Source organism: Hylobates moloch, unplaced genomic scaffold, assembly GCF_009828535.3.
Source record: "Hylobates moloch isolate HMO894 unplaced genomic scaffold, HMol_V3 SCAFFOLD_10, whole genome shotgun sequence".
In the NCBI taxonomy this organism is placed as follows: Eukaryota; Metazoa; Chordata; class Mammalia; order Primates; family Hylobatidae; genus Hylobates; species Hylobates moloch.
The window spans coordinates 77,484,462-77,501,855 of record NW_026652285.1 but is presented as its reverse complement, the minus strand read 5'-3'; the positions used below and the strand labels follow the sequence as shown (position 1 = coordinate 77,501,855).

The 17,394-nt window shown below is 34.0% G+C and overlaps 1 protein-coding gene across 4 annotated transcripts in view; it reads right to left on the bottom strand.

Annotated features, from left to right (window-relative positions):
- SLC44A1 (solute carrier family 44 member 1) overlaps nt 1-17,394 on the bottom strand; it is a 208,733-nt gene that overhangs the window by 81,620 nt on the left and 109,719 nt on the right. For all 4 annotated transcript variants that reach the window (XM_032164778.3, XM_032164779.2, XM_032164780.2 and 1 more), the window contains 3 exons: nt 10,673-10,766; nt 3,184-3,353; nt 1,136-1,225 (listed from right to left, as the gene is read on the bottom strand). In XM_032164778.3, the coding sequence (XP_032020669.1) occupies nt 1,136-1,225; nt 3,184-3,353; nt 10,673-10,766 (354 nt within the window). The remainder of the gene's footprint in view (nt 1-1,135; nt 1,226-3,183; nt 3,354-10,672; nt 10,767-17,394) is intronic.

Below are 17,394 nucleotides of genomic sequence, written 5' to 3'. Positions count from 1 at the left end.
ACATTTAAATTTGTGTTAGGAACTGTGCTAAGTCCTTTATAGATGTGATCTAATTTAATCATCACAACACTATTAATATCTAGAGTTTTAAAGTTTTGTCTAATTCTGAATCTTAATTAAATTTGCCTATGATCTTTGGGGGGAATCTTTTTCAATTCTGAAATTTTTTATTTCTGTATTTGATTATTGTTTCTGTTCCATTGGTTTTTTTCTCCTAAGGTCATTGTTTATTCTTCTGCTATCATCTTCTAACTTACCATTTTACTTTTTTGGTAATTTTCCTTTACATTCAGGAAGACCTCTTCAAATTTATTTCCAAATAACTGATTTAGTTTTCCTTACTAGCAGTTCTGTACTACTTTATGGAAGAAGGACCAGTAGTTCCTACTAAAACTAGTCCAGGAAAACATAAATGTAAATATAATTATAAAAGTTTTTAAGGCAAAGATTAACAAGATTTTTAAAAAGATACAGCAGGTGAAAGTAATATTTAAACTTTAATTATAACCAGAGTACAAAAGCTCAGACTATTTAACAAGGGTGAAAAGTGGGAGGGAGCAGAAGAGAGTAGGGGATGAAAGGAAGGAAAGTTTATGTTAAATTTAAGGGAGGCAGGGAAGAACTCAACATATATCATCTTATTTCTGACTTTAATAATCACAGTAGTCTAAAGAATATTTTCTGAAAACAACTTAGAAGTGAAAATGTAACGTATACCATCAAAGCAAGGGTGAAGATAACCAAAGAAAACATAGTTCGTGTAGAAAGAGAGAAAAGAAAGAATGAATTTCAAGAAAGACAGAATAGATGAGAACAGTAAGACCCAACATACCAGTGAAGATTATAAATGTAATGAGAACAAATTCCATTACTAAAAGGTTTCATATTCAGCTGGTAAAATTTAACTATATATGTTCATATACATATGCATAGAAAAAAGGTCTGGACTTCAAATGCCAACAGTGATGAAATGAGAGGAGGGGCAAATATAATTGAGACATTTTAAGGCAAAAATTAACAGTCTTCCTTGAAGATATAGCTTGTGAAAATAAAATTTATTTTCTTCTTTATATTTCCATTTCCTACCAAAGTAGTTAAGAGGCTGAGGCAGAAAACAAAGAAATAAATAGCTTACCAAGTGAACCGAGTATGACCAGAATCGTTAAGATCCACACAAGTACTCTTGATATATACCTGATTATCACCATCAAAATCATGGATAGAACTGCAGGGAAGATAGAGAACATATAGAATATTATTTGAAAACTCAGGTAAATATAAATAAAAACCCTTTAAATGGTTGCTTTTTTCCCCAGGGAAATAATCTGTTGCTGTTGACCACAATTTAGATAAGGAAGGAAACTGGCTGCTGTTGTATTTGACTTTGCTACCTGTACCACTTAAATAGCATCACTAGAAACCAAAGTCACCTAACTGTGGGTTTATAAACTACAGAAAAAAATACATGCAAATGCAAATGGTGACTCAAAAACAGCACAAGACTGTTGTGGATTCACCACAGGGAAGACATCAGACATGCAAACATACATGCCAGCACACAAAGTGTAGAGAATGACATGTCATGTTGGTGACAAGAAAAATTACTACACATAGACAGAGATCAGTTAAATTAGGAGCTACGCTTTATTGAGTAGTCTATGTATTTCAGGAGCAACTAACTTCTCTGACAGTCAAGAAGCTAAATGGCATCTTATCCTTTTCTGGCTGTTTCTCCTCTAGAACTCCAAAGGATGGTCTGACCCTGTGGAATAACATCCTGAAGCCTACTATGGCCGAACTTCTCTGTCTAATTTCTCAACTGAGGTCAGGGGTCCCAGGTGAGGAAACCTTCCTCAAAAAGGAGCAAAGCTGTTTGAGTTATACAGCCAATTCTTCTACCTGCCCCAAGCTAAATCTGATGTGCTATAATCCTGAGTAAAAATCTTAAAGAAGAAAGGAAAGATTTAACCCTTGCATGGGAAATACATTTCTGAAATAATAATTTATAAATTTCTTAATTATCTAAAGGCCCATTCCACAAACAAATGAACAAAGATTTTTTAAGTTTATATTACATTCTTAAGCCTCAAAAGAGAATCATTCTAATAAAAAATAGAATTCTGATGGCTTAACATTATTGGCACTATTTTTTAATTGGATTTTTAGTTTTTGGTTAAAGTTTTAACTATTTCAAAAACCAAATAATTTTGATATAAAGCTAGACTAACAGTTAAGTTTCTTTGGGCCACTTGCAAAGCCAAATAAATGGTTGGGATTTGTGTCTAGGTAACATTATTAAGGTACTCACTTTTGCAATAAATGTACAGGAACCAAAAACAGATGGGAGCCTTTCAAATATCACAGAAATAGATTTTCATATGGACAGCATTATTTCAATTGAGTCAAGTACTACCTAAGCAAAAAGAAAATACTCTCTAATGACAAGAAAGACGGAAATACAGCTTGTATCTTCTCAATGGCTATAATTGTTAACAGGCATAAATACCAAGTTTACTTATATAATGAAATAGCTGTTGGTTCCTACCATAGTTTACTTCTCCCAACTAAGAAGGCTTGTGCATTCTGATAAGGTACATATAGTTCTAGAATAATATAGGGAGTTTTAATCTTGAAATAACATTTTTGTTTGATTTATTACCTATTTATTGACTAGAAAACTCAGTCACTAATAGGTGGAGATTTCCTAATTTTTCCAGCAATACACTGATACTATGCACTGTAGCAATGAAAAAAAAATTACATACTTCAAAAGTAATCTATCAGAAATCTATGTTCTTAGATGTGAATATATAAGAGAATATGTCGCCTCCCGTATAAGTAAATATACCTTTTAGGAATCATAACTAAAAACAGAGGGTTGTTGATTCATTAAAAGAAGCCTCCTGCTATCATATTAAAGTAGCTATAGACTTAGTAACCAATGTTTGGGAAAACACCAGTTTTCTCCAATGAAAGAAAAAAAGAAGGGAATGAGTTTCAGATATATATATACATACTTATATGTACATATTCTTAACTATATATAATCTGAAACAATGATTTTGGCTATGGGAAGTTAAACATTTTACAAGTATCCCCAGTTGTATTCATATTTTGGCTAAAAGACAAAACAGTCTTCTACTGCAATACTATGCAATAGCTAATAATGAGAAAAACAATTACCTAGTGATAACAAGCAAAGTCCCAATATAATTTCTTTGCTGGTCATTACTCCACTAATCAGCCTGTGTAAGACACTATTGTCACTGACAAAGGTGATCAGGGCCTCTGCAAACTTGGCATAGCAGGAAATGTTCACAGGAGCACAGCGATGGAAGAATGGAATAGGTGCACTGGTGACACAAGAAAAAAAAATCAGAAAAAAAATTACTCCTACTTAATATAAATGCCACATCAAACACACAAATGAAAGGTGAATATGGCTGCAATACACTCCACCCTCCACACATCATTATGGGAGCTAAGAGCTGTGTGCTTAATGCTATGAGGATGACTGTCATGGGTAGTGATGCAAATCTTACCACAAGCCTTATCAAAGAGGGTGGAGTGCATGTTCCAACAGAAGACATTACCCTCCCCTTCTGAAAAGAAACACACACACACACATACATACACACACACAACTACCAAAAGCAAAACCAAACACTTAAAACTCCTTAGCCTGCACATCTACCAGTCAAGGGGCAGATGACAAAGCTTACAAACACATACTTTATTGAACTGAAAATGAATTTTTGCCGTAAGCGATTTAAAAATAAAAAGCACATGCTTTTACTTAAAATGTGCCACCATTAATAGAATGTTTCCTCTAACAAAACAGCATACAAAATCTCAGATTAATAAAGGTGTTTACAGCATAAACTTAATACCTCTCATATAAACAAAGTCATGCTGAGACAACAACAAACAGCGTACATAATAGGCAGCTATTTAAAACAGTAACCATGAGTACTAATATATGGAAATGCTTATAATGTAATAATAGAAGGGGAAAAGTATATCTAATGTGATATCTCTGCATAAAAGATTACACATAATCATGAGAACAGAAAATAATTAACAAGTGAAAAATACTGGACTTGTTAGGATCACAGAATTCTAGATCACTATTTTCTTTTTATCAGTTACTATTCATCTAAGATTATCTGCGTCTAAAAAGATGTAAAATAACCAATTACTTAGTCATTTATATTAGGCTTATATGGACTGAAACTTACTTGTGAAAGACTAGAGCTATGTGTAAACTGACATTAATCTGGTTTGTTACAACATGGTTAAACTTCTGAGAGGATAGTATACACTAAACAATGAGAGATTTTAAGCAAAGAACTATGAATATGCTTTTGGTTGTGATTTACTCGGATTCTAAGAAAGCCATACATATGTCCATGCATAAATACACACTTATATGTGCATTATGTTAAAATTTAGCCATCGTGAACATGAATCCCACATTTCCAGAATTGTTCTTATAACTTTTTAAAAATGGTATCCATGAAAATATGTTCATAGAACTTTAAATCCCAGCTACAACTACATTTTTAACTGGAATGATACAAATGTGTTCTCAATCGTGGTTGGCACTGTATTTTGGTCCAATGAGTGGATAAAATTACATGGTTGGGCACTACAAGGTTTCTAATCTCAGCAAAGCAGCTCTGCATGACCTGAAGCAAAACACTATCCTTGTTTCCTTCCTCCAAAAATGTTTCTTTTCAAATAAGAATATAAGCACACTGTGCATCAGTTTCCCTTAAATGTTAGTAAATGAGCACCATTGGTGTTAAGAATAAGTAACATCTTCCATGCCGTCATATTTGGTGGAACGTTAAAATAATATAATTTTAAAGATCTAGCCTTGCCTTAGTCTTGCTTTAGTAAATATATCAAAAAATGATAACATAACAATATGACATGAATATGCGTTTTTTAAAATTGCCTCTTGGATCCCTGTGTATTTGTGTTAACCTCCAAAATGGTATTGGTGAAAGTTAATGCCAAAGGTTTGATATTGTATCAGAAAGTGCACGAAGCCAGAGCGTTCTAAGAAATGCTTGAATTATAGGTAGACAAATCATTGTTTTTTTTTAACCAAAAAGTGCTTCACTAATGATGCAAAAAGATATTAAATTATAGAATACCTTTAAGTGAAGTAGATTTAGTTAAAAATATTATGAGAATCAAAAAGGATTAACTGTAAATTTCTAAGTCAATAGAAGCTGATTTGTGACAGAAACCTTTAAACTGACAACTTGGTCATGATGAAGCTTCTTTTCTGATGTTGTCCAGATGCCATCTCTGCAAGTTAATGTCTCTGCCTAAGGACTCTTCTAACCATATTTTTAAAATAAAGCCTGGTTCTCTATCCTTCAAAACTAAAATCCTCTCTGTTTCATGATTATCTATAACTCCATCCTCTTTATTTATTACTCTATCATCTGTGATTTAGTCTCTGTTTAACTCACTTGCCTCCAACCTTGAACATAAAATATATTCACTTAAGGATACTGATGTCTTTTTCTTGTTTTCAGTACCCACTATTTTTCTCAGCTCTGCCTTCCTGTTTTCTTTTTCCTGCTAGGCAACTATAAAAGCCCCAATTCTTCTAACCTTGCACCCTACCTGTAACTCCATCTCTCTCTCTTACGTTCTCTATTGGTTAGCTCAAAGAGTAGGAGTAAGCACTCTGTAAGTCTCTTCAGATCATCATCATCATCCAAGAGGGCACCCATAAATCGATGATACAAAATTGTATAAGAACAGGATGCCCAATATGTTCAGTGTTTTTTTTCTTTTCAAATTTAGGATGAGAATAGATGATTTTAAAAGAGAATGACCAGAACTCTCAAAATGAAAATCCTTCATTTTTATTTAGGAGGAAATGCTGGGTAATATCTGCTTTGAACTTAACCTTTCAAACATTTTTACATTGTTTATTAACAGTTGGCCAACTGGAAAGAGTACTTTTATAAGTATTCTTCATAGAACTGGAGCAAAATAACAACAGTACTTTGCACCAAAATTCAAACTATGTCAGTTTAAAAAAAAAAAAAAAAACCTGATGCTCTAAATTTAAAGGTATAAAATTAGCACATGCTGATTAACTACATTGTCTAGCTGATAGTCAAAATCTGTTCCTAGTGGTAATGAATAACAAAAATATAAGGCAAACATAAGAAGAAATAATATATAGGCACATTATTCAAAAATAAGATGAAGTACTTAGCTTTAAAGTAAAAAGCACTAGATTCCCTTGTTTGAAATCTAAACAAACTAGATTTCCTTATTTGTCATTCTTTTTCTCAACTTTTCCCCAAACAAAAACAACTCTGCCAGCCACAGGGTTGATACTTGAATTGTTTTCTTATCAAAAAAAATTAAGTAATAATCGTGTCATTGAAAAGGTTTGTTTTATATTTTAGCATTTAAATCCCATGTGATTTAATGAATTTAGGTGGAGGTGAATTCACCGATTTCATATACCTCTGAGAAAATAATACTTTTGAGGAGCTAGTATTATGAGGTCATTTCTACTTTAGTATCTTACCTAAATGACACATTTTGTGCTTCTTAATTAAAAGGACAAGCATAAAGTATTCTATATACAGTAAGTTTTTCTACCTTCCACCAAATATTGAATCTTTAATAAGTCGATGTAGTCACATTAGGAAGTGATGCTGTTTTACTTGCTAAAGCAGTCAGCAAGAACAAAATGAACTTATAATGAGTCTTTTAAAAATTTTTACATTAGTCCCTCATATGAAAATTATATCTTACCTTGGCAAACATAGTGTCCATTTATCTTTAAGTTCAGATCATCACAGTTAATAAGCTCCCTAAAGTATGATGACAAACAATGCCTAGTACCACTTGCCCATTTGCCTTCACAAGAAGGCAGGGGTCTGCATCTCATATAATTACTTTAGAACCTCAGGTTATAAATAAACAATTACACATGATTTCTAGCCAAAGTTTTATTTAAGTAAGTATAACAATAAAGTATTCTGGCAACATCTCTATAGCACAGTAAAGGCAGGAATTACGAGTCTAAATATGCAGTGGTGGTTCTTTTTTCTCTTCTTTCACCCTTTTAAAAACATTTTTATTATTCATTTATTTATGTTTTATAGAGAGAGAGGGTCTTGCTATGTTGCTCAGGCTGGTTTTGAACTTCCAGACTCAAGCGATCCTCCCACTTTGGTCTCCCAAAGTGTTGGGATTACAGGCATGGGCCACTGTGCCCGGCCTTCTTTCACTCCTATACTCTTTGTTGTTGTTGAACACTCACTGTGGTATAGACTACAACATCCTGGACTCAAATTCCAATTTGCAACAATTAGTTGTATGGCTTTAGATAACTTAACCTCTCTCATCTTCTTTTTCCTCATCTACAAGTTGGGGGCCAATATCTTGACAGATTTTTGTGAAGGTTAAATGAGATAATATACATGAGAGATACTGTGGGATAGCTGGCACGTAGTAGATGATTTGTAAATGTTAATTTATCCTTGAATCCTCCATTGAAAAATAAGAACAGATAACATTTTTTTCTTGGTTATTAATTTCTTTCTTTCTTTTTTTGAGACAGGGTCTTGCTCTGTTGCCCAGGCTGGAGTGCAATGGCACAATCTTGGCTCACTACAATTCCACCTCCCAGGTTCAAGCGATTCTCATGTCTCAGCCTTCTGAGTAGCTGGGATTACAGGCATGCACCACCATGCCCAGCTAATTTTTGTGTTTTTGGTAGAGACGAGGTTCCACCATGTTGGCCATGCTGGTCTCAAACTCCTGGCCTCAAGCAATCCACCTGCCTTGGCCTCCCGAAGTGCTGGGATTAAAGGTATAAGCCACTGCATCTGGCCTTTGGCTATTAATTTGTCATCTCTACATTATTGTATCATTAATTCCCCAGCACCTAGTAACCTTTCTGGCATCCAGAGGTGCCCAAATACATGATGAATAAACTGAATTTACGTAATCTGTTCCTACTACTGCTGTTTTCTCTGGCTATTTCTAAAAGCACTGTAAGCATTCTGGCTAGCTATTCCCCATATTGCCACCATGGTTGGCATTTCACCAATAGAGAGTTATGAATTTGGATAAAATACAACTCTTTCTAGGCATTTGTTTTTAAAATTCAAAAGCTTTTAGGAATGGTAATCATCTGGTTATTATGTGTCACTAATGCTTCTTGAAAATTAGTTTACAATTGCTTTTCTCTAAAACAGGTGCTGCTTTTAGCTGTAGAAGTCCCCTGGATACCCAAGAAAGATGGGCCAAAGGAAGACGTTCTAGAAGTTTAAAGAAATACCTCCTAAGTCAAGTGCCAAGCACAGAGATGTTTAATGTATATTATCTTGTTTAATTCTTACAATTCCTCGAGGGGAGTATGACTATTCCCACTTCACACATGAGGAAACTTGGTTTACAGAGAGGTTAAGAGACTTGCTCAAGGTGACGAATAGAAAGTAATTATATGGAATTCACCCCAGACTTATCTCAAAGTTCATGTCCTTCTGTCCCAGTAGTATGCTCCTAGAAGGACACCAAAAGAGATGTGAAGGATGCTGAGGGGTACTTGCCTGCCTCATAGTTTTGCCTGGTGCTGGTCTTTTGCCATTAAAAAAAGTCACCAAAAACATAGTCCCTACTAGACTATGAGTTTAAAGACAGAGACTAGGTCTTACTCATCTTTGGAGACTTGGTATCTAATACAATGATGGGTGGAATGGAGTGATGCCCCAAGTCTTTTTATTAAAACAGATTTATTCTTATTCTCAGATCCTTTCAGTTTGTTTATCTAATACTATATAGCTCTGGTATTTACAAGATTTGCCTTCTTTCTATCAAATGTTCTTCTCTTTTACTTTCCAACTGGCTTAGTTCAGACAAAAGTGATAACATACTTAGACTGTGATGTACTAAAATAAGTAAAACATAAGGATCTTTAAACACAGCATAAACACAGCATGCAGTCAGTTTTCAGATGCTATAGGTTCAGCACTGCATTTTAGATTAGTGAGATATTAGATGATGACCTTGTTAGAAGCCATTTCTGTCCATCTCTAAAATCTTCTCCTCTAATACTATTCTTTGTCTTCCAGTGAATACCCCTAGGACATTGTGAGATGCACGTGTGTACCAAAAACTGGAAAACCCAAAATAACCAGGAACAGGCAGTCCTCAACATAGCGGCATCAGAGGTCAGAGGTGGGGAAGGATGTGCAGGATGAGCTGAGCTGCCCCCACCTGACATCCTGCCCCCATTACACAAGAGCAGAGACCTCCCTCTCACACCCAGGCTTTCTGGCTATCCTGTCATAATGTTTTAATCTTGAGAGCATGATTCTATATTCAAAGTATATATTTAAAACAGACTTTACCAGTTGGATAGATAAGGGTATAGAGCTTTTCTCATTTTTATATGGATAAATTTTCTCCTAAGACTATTCAAAGGATCCCCTTTTCTTTACTGCCACAGCCTCCCTAATATTCTCAATTTATATGAACGTAATCTCCGTAGCTGTTGGTTTAAGGCCATAATTTGTAGGTCTCTCTTACTATCTTTTAAAATAGTCCCTTTAGTTTTATGTCTACAGGCTTTAAATTTTGATTTTTCAATAGCAACTTGACAAGATTAATGAGGTGAAAATATATTTAACTGATGTATCTTTTGTCTACTTTCAACAGAAAATTTCAAATTCAAGTTAATAAAACCCAAGTTACACCCATGAGTAATCCAAAAGAAAGTAGACGTGAGTCTCAAAATTTTTTATACAACAGCTTCCTATAATATATTGAGATACAATTAAAGTGGCCTCAAGTACATTTTCCTGGAGAAGTTGACTCATGTTACACACAGTTGGCAATATACACTGAGGTTGTGATCTGACCAACACTCCAAAGTGTGTGGGGGTGTGTGTGTGCACAAATATACATACACACATATACAGATACATACACCTACCTAATTCTGAGCATATATTTTACAATGCTTGGTAATTCATTTCCTTTCAAAAAATCTATTTATAATTTTAAATGTTGCTTTACTCATCACTACTTTGAGATCCTTCCAAAGAACATTTCTTGTTTCATCTTTGTATCCACTATGCACAGTAGGTACTTAATAAATGTTTGTTGAAGAAGACCTTGGATAAGCTATAGCAAACAATGTAATACAGAGAATGTTACCTAAAAAATATAACCTGAAAGAAACTATGGGGAATAATCACTGGCAGACTTTCTAAATTTACAAAGTAAATTTAAAACAATCCCAGTAAATATTACTAGGATAAATCAAAAAAACTCTTTGGAGATTGTGAGACTTGGTTTCTAAGTTTGTTGCAGATTTTACAGCAATTCAGTCGTTTTGTGCACTTAAAAATTATGGCATGAAAATAAAAACAAAAAAAGCAAGCCCCTAAAAGAAATTTAAAATATCTCAGAACAAGAAAAGTTGGTTGCCTATGTGTTGTTTTTAAATATTAAATATATAATGTCATTTCTATTGCTACTTTAAAAAAATTTTTATAGAAGTATTGGACTTGGCCAACAGGTATCAAATGACTATTTTCTCAGAATAACATATATTGTTTAAAATTTACCTACAAAAACAACGGTCACAAGTTAACAACTTTGAAATAAAATTTACCTCGCTGGAACTGGTAGTTTGGGGCAGAGAACTGAAGATTTTGAAGATGTAGTGTATTCAGAAGGCTTTAGGTTGTAGCTACATAGTGCTGAACCTGTTGAAAGAAAAATTGTATGTTAGCCGGCAGAACAGTCTGAAAAAATTCTCTTACTATTCATTTTAATTTTGTATTATTCAACATATGCAACTTTCCAAACATTATAGAATTCATAAAAAACTGATTTGATCCATATTATAAGTCCTCAATAATTTAAACTGATTATTCTCTAAAATTACTATTAATGTAGTTCACGTACAAATTTTAATTAATATTAAAGGTCATAATAATAAGTACTAGAACTACCTTTATTGAGTGTCAGGTTCTCTGCAAGATGACATTTATGTATTATACAATTTACTATAATTCTATACTTTATAAATTCCATACTTTATAAATTCTATACTTTATCTAAATTCCTACTTTAGAGAGAAGGAAATAGAGGCTAAGAGATAAGGTCAATAACTTGCCTAAGAATACAGAACTAGTAGGAGTAGAACTGGAATTAAACACCACATCTCTTTCACTACAAAGCCTGTGCTCAACTACACATTATGCCATTTTTCCTATGCTTTTCATTACTAAATGTTTACAATTACTGCATATAATACATGTAAATTCAGATAATACATTACTTACTTAAAAAGCAGGAAACATTCCTAACTGTAAATACACTGAACAAATTGATAAAACTGATAAACTGGTAAAAGTGATTCCTAGTTTTCAGAGTTTAAGACAGCTTAAATTCAACTTTAGATTGGTTATGCAAAAAAAAATTAATTTTTCTGATTATATGGCCAACACACATCTAATATATGTAAAATGTACACAATGTAAAATTTACATAATACATTTATATATTATATAACTTTATATAACTCTATAAAGCTGGTATATACATTGATTTCCTTAGTATAGAAAATTGAGATGGATAAAGTCCACTAAATTCAATATAAGTCGTATTTTCCTGATCTGTTAATTTTAAATACAGCAACTAGAATACTGGAAGGTTCATTGTATAATATATTGTTAAGTGAGGAGACCCAGGCTCCAGTTCTAATTTTGCTGCATTTCATCACATAAACTGTTTATATTTGATTAACTGATGTTCCTACCAGATTACTAATTTGGTCAAATACTTTATTATTAAATAAACAGAATAGCTTTGCATTTGTATTATGATGATACTGAACTTTTATATTGTACCACCATGGAAAAAGCTTAAAATATAATGTGAACAGCAGACTGCAACACTGAGTTAATTATGGAAAAGGCATGTGACCATATGAGAAGGAACTGGAAGGGAATATGGAAAAAAGAATGTAGCTTGATTTAATGGGACAACAAAATTGGGAGCAAATTTATTTCATTTATATCTTGTCCTATCAATCAAAATAATTTTTAGAAAGGCACAAACCACAATTTAGCAATGCTGCCCCAAACCAGCAAAAAACCTAAGTGATTAAATATGTGAGCCTTAATAGCATACTGAAATGAGTGCATGTAGCATATATTTTATATAACGATAATCTGAGTAATCTGACAATGCTAAATATTTTTAAAGCGATAATTACAAGTTACATGGCACTGTTCTTCAAGCTTTTCAAGCTTAAGGTAGGCTCAATAAGAAACTAAGTTTTAAAAATTGTGCTTGACCATTCTTTTCCATTTTAATGATCTATTTTTTAAAAAGCTAAGCATGAATATTAAATATTTAAATCTTCTAAGAGTACTGTCTTTCATACTTGAATATAATGCCACTAGATTACATTTATAGCAATTTTGCAGAAAACATGACAACAAAGGCAAGCAAACATTTTAGAATCCTGAAATAGCTAGGAGTCTTAGTATAGAATTGCTCATGAAAAATAGCAACTGTGCCAATAAGTGCAGAGCACCCAATGTGATTATCAACTTCCTGATCTGAATTCTCAACTTATTTCTTTCAGAGTCCAAGATGGAATCGATTTGCACAAAACAAAAGGCCCTAACTAAAGCACTTTGTGTCAGTGCTGCCAAATACACTGCTTCATCTGAATTCAGTTAGCATAATCTCTATCCCCACCCTTTCTTCATTTAAAAAAGGAGGTCAGCAGGTGCAACGGAGTTCAATTTTATAAATACTTTCCCAGGATAATACTCAATGAAAGGATAATAGCCTTATCTCTGATGGTATTCTGGGACACAGGCCAGTACTAAATAGATCCTGTACTAAATAGATTAAAGGAAAAAGATCTTTACAATGTGTTAGTAGTAACAATCATAAGAAACCTTATACTGCTTCCTGCTCAAAGGGTTGATGAACAGGGAAGCCTCAATGAAGAACATTAAAACAATGCAGTAACGGCAAACATTTTACAACTGTTTTTCTTTTCATGTTCATTAGCTAAGGCATTTTCAGCTAACATTTTGAAGGTAGTATGTGTTTCTTTGTTTTTGTTTTTTCAGTGAAAGTATAAAAAATACTTAGCACAAGAGGTTTGGATATAACCAGCAAGACAAAGTTTTCCTTCTAACGCAAAAGCAGGTAAAAATTATACATGAGTAATGAAAAGTAGAAAATTAAGAACAAAAGCTTATCTAAAGCACACCAGAGGCAATCCATGCAACTCAGCCGATGTTACTCAAAGACTATCAAACTGAGTGATCTTAGGAACCTAACTTTAGTGTATAAACATTTATCATGATAAATAGTTGCTATGGCCCCCAGAATATTTAACTACTACAATTTTTCAAATGCTGTATAATAGTCAATTATTTAGTCTTAATTTGTTATTCTTTAGCTCAGTATCAGTTATATCAACTCCCCTAAGAGGTATGTTTCCATCACCACACTCCAAACATTACAGATGAAAAAAAAAAGTAATACTTCCAAGGCCTTAAACACAATCACTGGCATATTTAGAAGTGGAATTCTTTGCCCCTAAGCTGCCATGCTTCCTTTGTACCATTGCTAATACTCATAATTGGGCAAGTATTCAATAAACTCCTGGGCCAAAAAATATACGTTCTACAGATACCTCAAAAAGAACATCTTTGGAGAAAAATTAGTTCCACCATGTACTTTCTGATTTTATATTTTCTGTCCTGGCTAATGGTTCCATCATCCGTGAAACATACAAGTTATCCTACATCTTTTTTATCTACTGTTTTCCTATACCATTCAAGAGATACCACATCCTGACATTAGACCTTCCTATGTTATCTCAGACCTTCATGATCTCCTACTGTGTCAGTTAAAATACTGTAAAGTGTTTCTCATATCCATTCTGCAAATAGCCATCAGAATGGTCTTTGTACAAAGCAGATTAGTCATATCATATCCCTATCCTCAGGATGAAGTCCAACTATCCTGGATTCAAGGTCCTCCTAAAGCAGGTCTCTACCTAACACTCCAGACTCATCTCAACATAATAAACAACATACAATCAATGCTTGCTGTTTAACAAGCTTCCAGGCTTTCAGACATGCTGTTCCCTCTGCTTGTGCTGTCCTTTCCCAGTTAGCACCTGCGTGTTGACGTCCGAGCAGAATTTCTACACACTATTCAAATTTCATCTCTTCTGTCAAGCCTTCTCTGACCCACCCAACAAAGCTATTTACTACTTAGCTCTATGATAAAACATGGCATATTCTTTTGTAATTTTTTGTTTATATATCATCTCTATTTTTACAATGTGAACTCTTTGAGAACTCGAACCTTACGCCTTTGAAATGTCTGGAACCTATATTTCCTGATACATAGATGTCATCCAAAAGCCTTCTGTTGAATAAAACAGATATCCTGAGTGGAGAAAAAATGAAATAACTGCTTTTAATATCTTATGTTTTGGTGTTATATGTTATATACAATGTTCGGATGCTTTTCACCATTTGCTACAAATATACTACCTAAAACAACATTCCTCAATCTTGGTATTATGACATTTTGTGCTGGACAATTCTTGGTTGTAGGGGGCTGTCCTGTGCATTGCAAGATGTTTAGCAACATCCCTGGCCTCTATCCACAAGATTCCAGTAGTCTCCACCCCAGCTCTCACACAGTGTGACAGCCAAAAATGTCTTCTCCAGACATTGCCAATTATCTTTGAGGAGGCAAAAGCACTTTTAATTGTGAACCAATGGTTCAAAACATCACATTATTTGAAATAAAGATACAAAACAAAGAGTTTCTATGCTGGGGGCTAATTTTTCTTGCTTTAAAATTTTGTTTAATTTACCACCACAATGATATTTGTAGGATAGATTAAAATTAAGGAAAAATATTCCTTAAACCATGATTTAAAAATTTGCAATTAATAAGAAAGTCTCTCAATGCAGAACAGTTTTTATTATGAAAGATTTCCATTGCCTTGTGATGTCTAATGAATTTAACCTCTTTTTCACTAATTAAGAAACACTATTTATATGCTGGGAGAATGGAAGATAATTTTCCAATTTTAATTCCTAGTAACCCATGAAAAATATGGACATATTTGCAATTCCCAAGCAGCATCCACCTACAGAAATTAGCCAGGTAAGAATGTGGCATTGTCTGTCAACCACTGTTGGCACACACTAGGCACACATAATAAATATTTGCTGAGTGAATTAATTTTGAACATCTACGTACAAGACTTCTACTAGGTGTCGTGGAGGATAAGGAGAATTCTGACTCAACTATACTGCAAACTCCTTAAATGTGGGGACTGTACTTTGTATCTGATGCACACTTAATGGGTACTAAGTATTTGTTGAATGAAAGAATTAGTTTGAACTGCATTATCAAACGTAAGGATTTTCCTTCTTTTTAAACAACCAAGCAACATTGCTGATCTCTGACTTGGAGACAATTAATTCAGTTGCTAGAGTTGATCATTTCATTCATTTATAAATGATATCAAGTCAAATCTTTTGACTTACTGTGCCAAAAAGAATACATAATTACTCTGGGGTTTAAATTTTATTCATACTGACTGGTAAGAAAAAGGGTAATATACTGATCATCTATTGATACTGATTAATCATCTATTGATACTGATTAATCTAACAACCAGATAACAATAATCAAAAAGACTTATTAGTATTCACAATTAGCATTATCTGAATGGATCACATAATCTGTTAAAGTTTTTAATGGCTAAACAGCAATCATTAAGAAAACACAAGCTACATGGCTCTACTCAAAATGTGAACACTGTCTCAAGGGCAGGTTATAAAGCTCTCAAATTTTTTTCAAAATATAGTACATTGAAGAAGCACTCATAAATGGGAGTGCTTTTTCCACATACTATAAATGGGAGGCAAACAAAAGGAAAATAAGATTTCTGCCAGACTTTACTACTGTGTTAGGGAAGATAAAACATGTATTATAAAACACTTTGATAAGAATAATGGAAAAGGTAATAAAAATTCCAAGTGAACTAGTAGCACTAAGGATCTATAGTCAGCCCCTAACTTACTCACAGGTTATGTTCATTTCTATTTATTTATGTATGTATTTATTTATTTATTTTTTAGAGACAGGGATCTTGCTATGTTGCCCAGGCTGGCCTTGAACTCCTGAGCTCAAGTGATCTTCCCGCCTTGGCCTCTCAGTAGGCTGGGAATACAGGCACGCATCACTACACTTCGAAGATTGTGCTCATTTCTAAACTGCCGTTTAGAATTTAGATAGCAAGTGCAAAAATCAAAACAATATGCAAAGCACTGGTGCAGTCCATGGCCTACAATAGCTACCAATAAATGGTATGTTGAAACAAAACTCAGGGCTTAAGTCTGATGTTTCTATTCCAATTCAGATGCCCGTGCTGAACAATGGGGACAGTGGAGTGAAGTGAAGGGTCGTCTATGGACCAGAGATGCTGGATCAGAATTAGAGGGGGGAGAGAAGGGAGAAGAACTGTCTGAGCAGGCATTGTCTTCCCCTTCCCTTCACCACCTGTCTTGGTATGGCTGGGTTGAGATGAAAGCTGAAGGAGGGAGATTCTTCTCTCCCACTACAATGTACGTAGTTCCCTCTGATCCATGGGAATACATTCCAAGACCCCTCGGTGGATGCGCAAAGCTGTGGATAGTACCAAACCCTCTATATGCTATGTCTTTTTGATCTGATAACTGATAGGGCTACTAGGAGACTAACTGGTGGGTAGCATACACAGTGTGGATATGCTGGACAAAGGGATGATCTGTGTCTGCGTGGGATGGGGCAGGTCCGTGCAAGATTTCATCATGCTACTAAGCAAAGTGCACAATGTAAAACTTATGAATTATTTTTGGAATTTTCCATAAAGTATTTTCAGACTGCAATTGACCATGGGTAACTGAAATCGAACAGTAAAACTATGGATAAGGGAGAACTACTGTATGTGTTACTTGAATTTTCAAAAATAATGATAATAAGGAGGAAAGTAGCCTGCCTGTTCATCAGACTGAAGAGAAGGAAAGTGAAAGTAAGATGGAATTCATTCCCTGCTGAAAATAAGAACTCAGATGAGAACATTCACCAGATGGTTTCAGTTTTCTCCGTAGGGCATAAGTTTAGGAAAGAGGACAAACAAGAGGGCTTAAGAGAAGAAGAGATATGAATAATCACTTGGATAGTATGTACAAGGGAGATAAATGAATGAATAAAATGAGTTATTTAGTGATGAATAAAAAGAACTGATTTCACAGAAATACTGGTTAGATTGGGGAACAATTTACC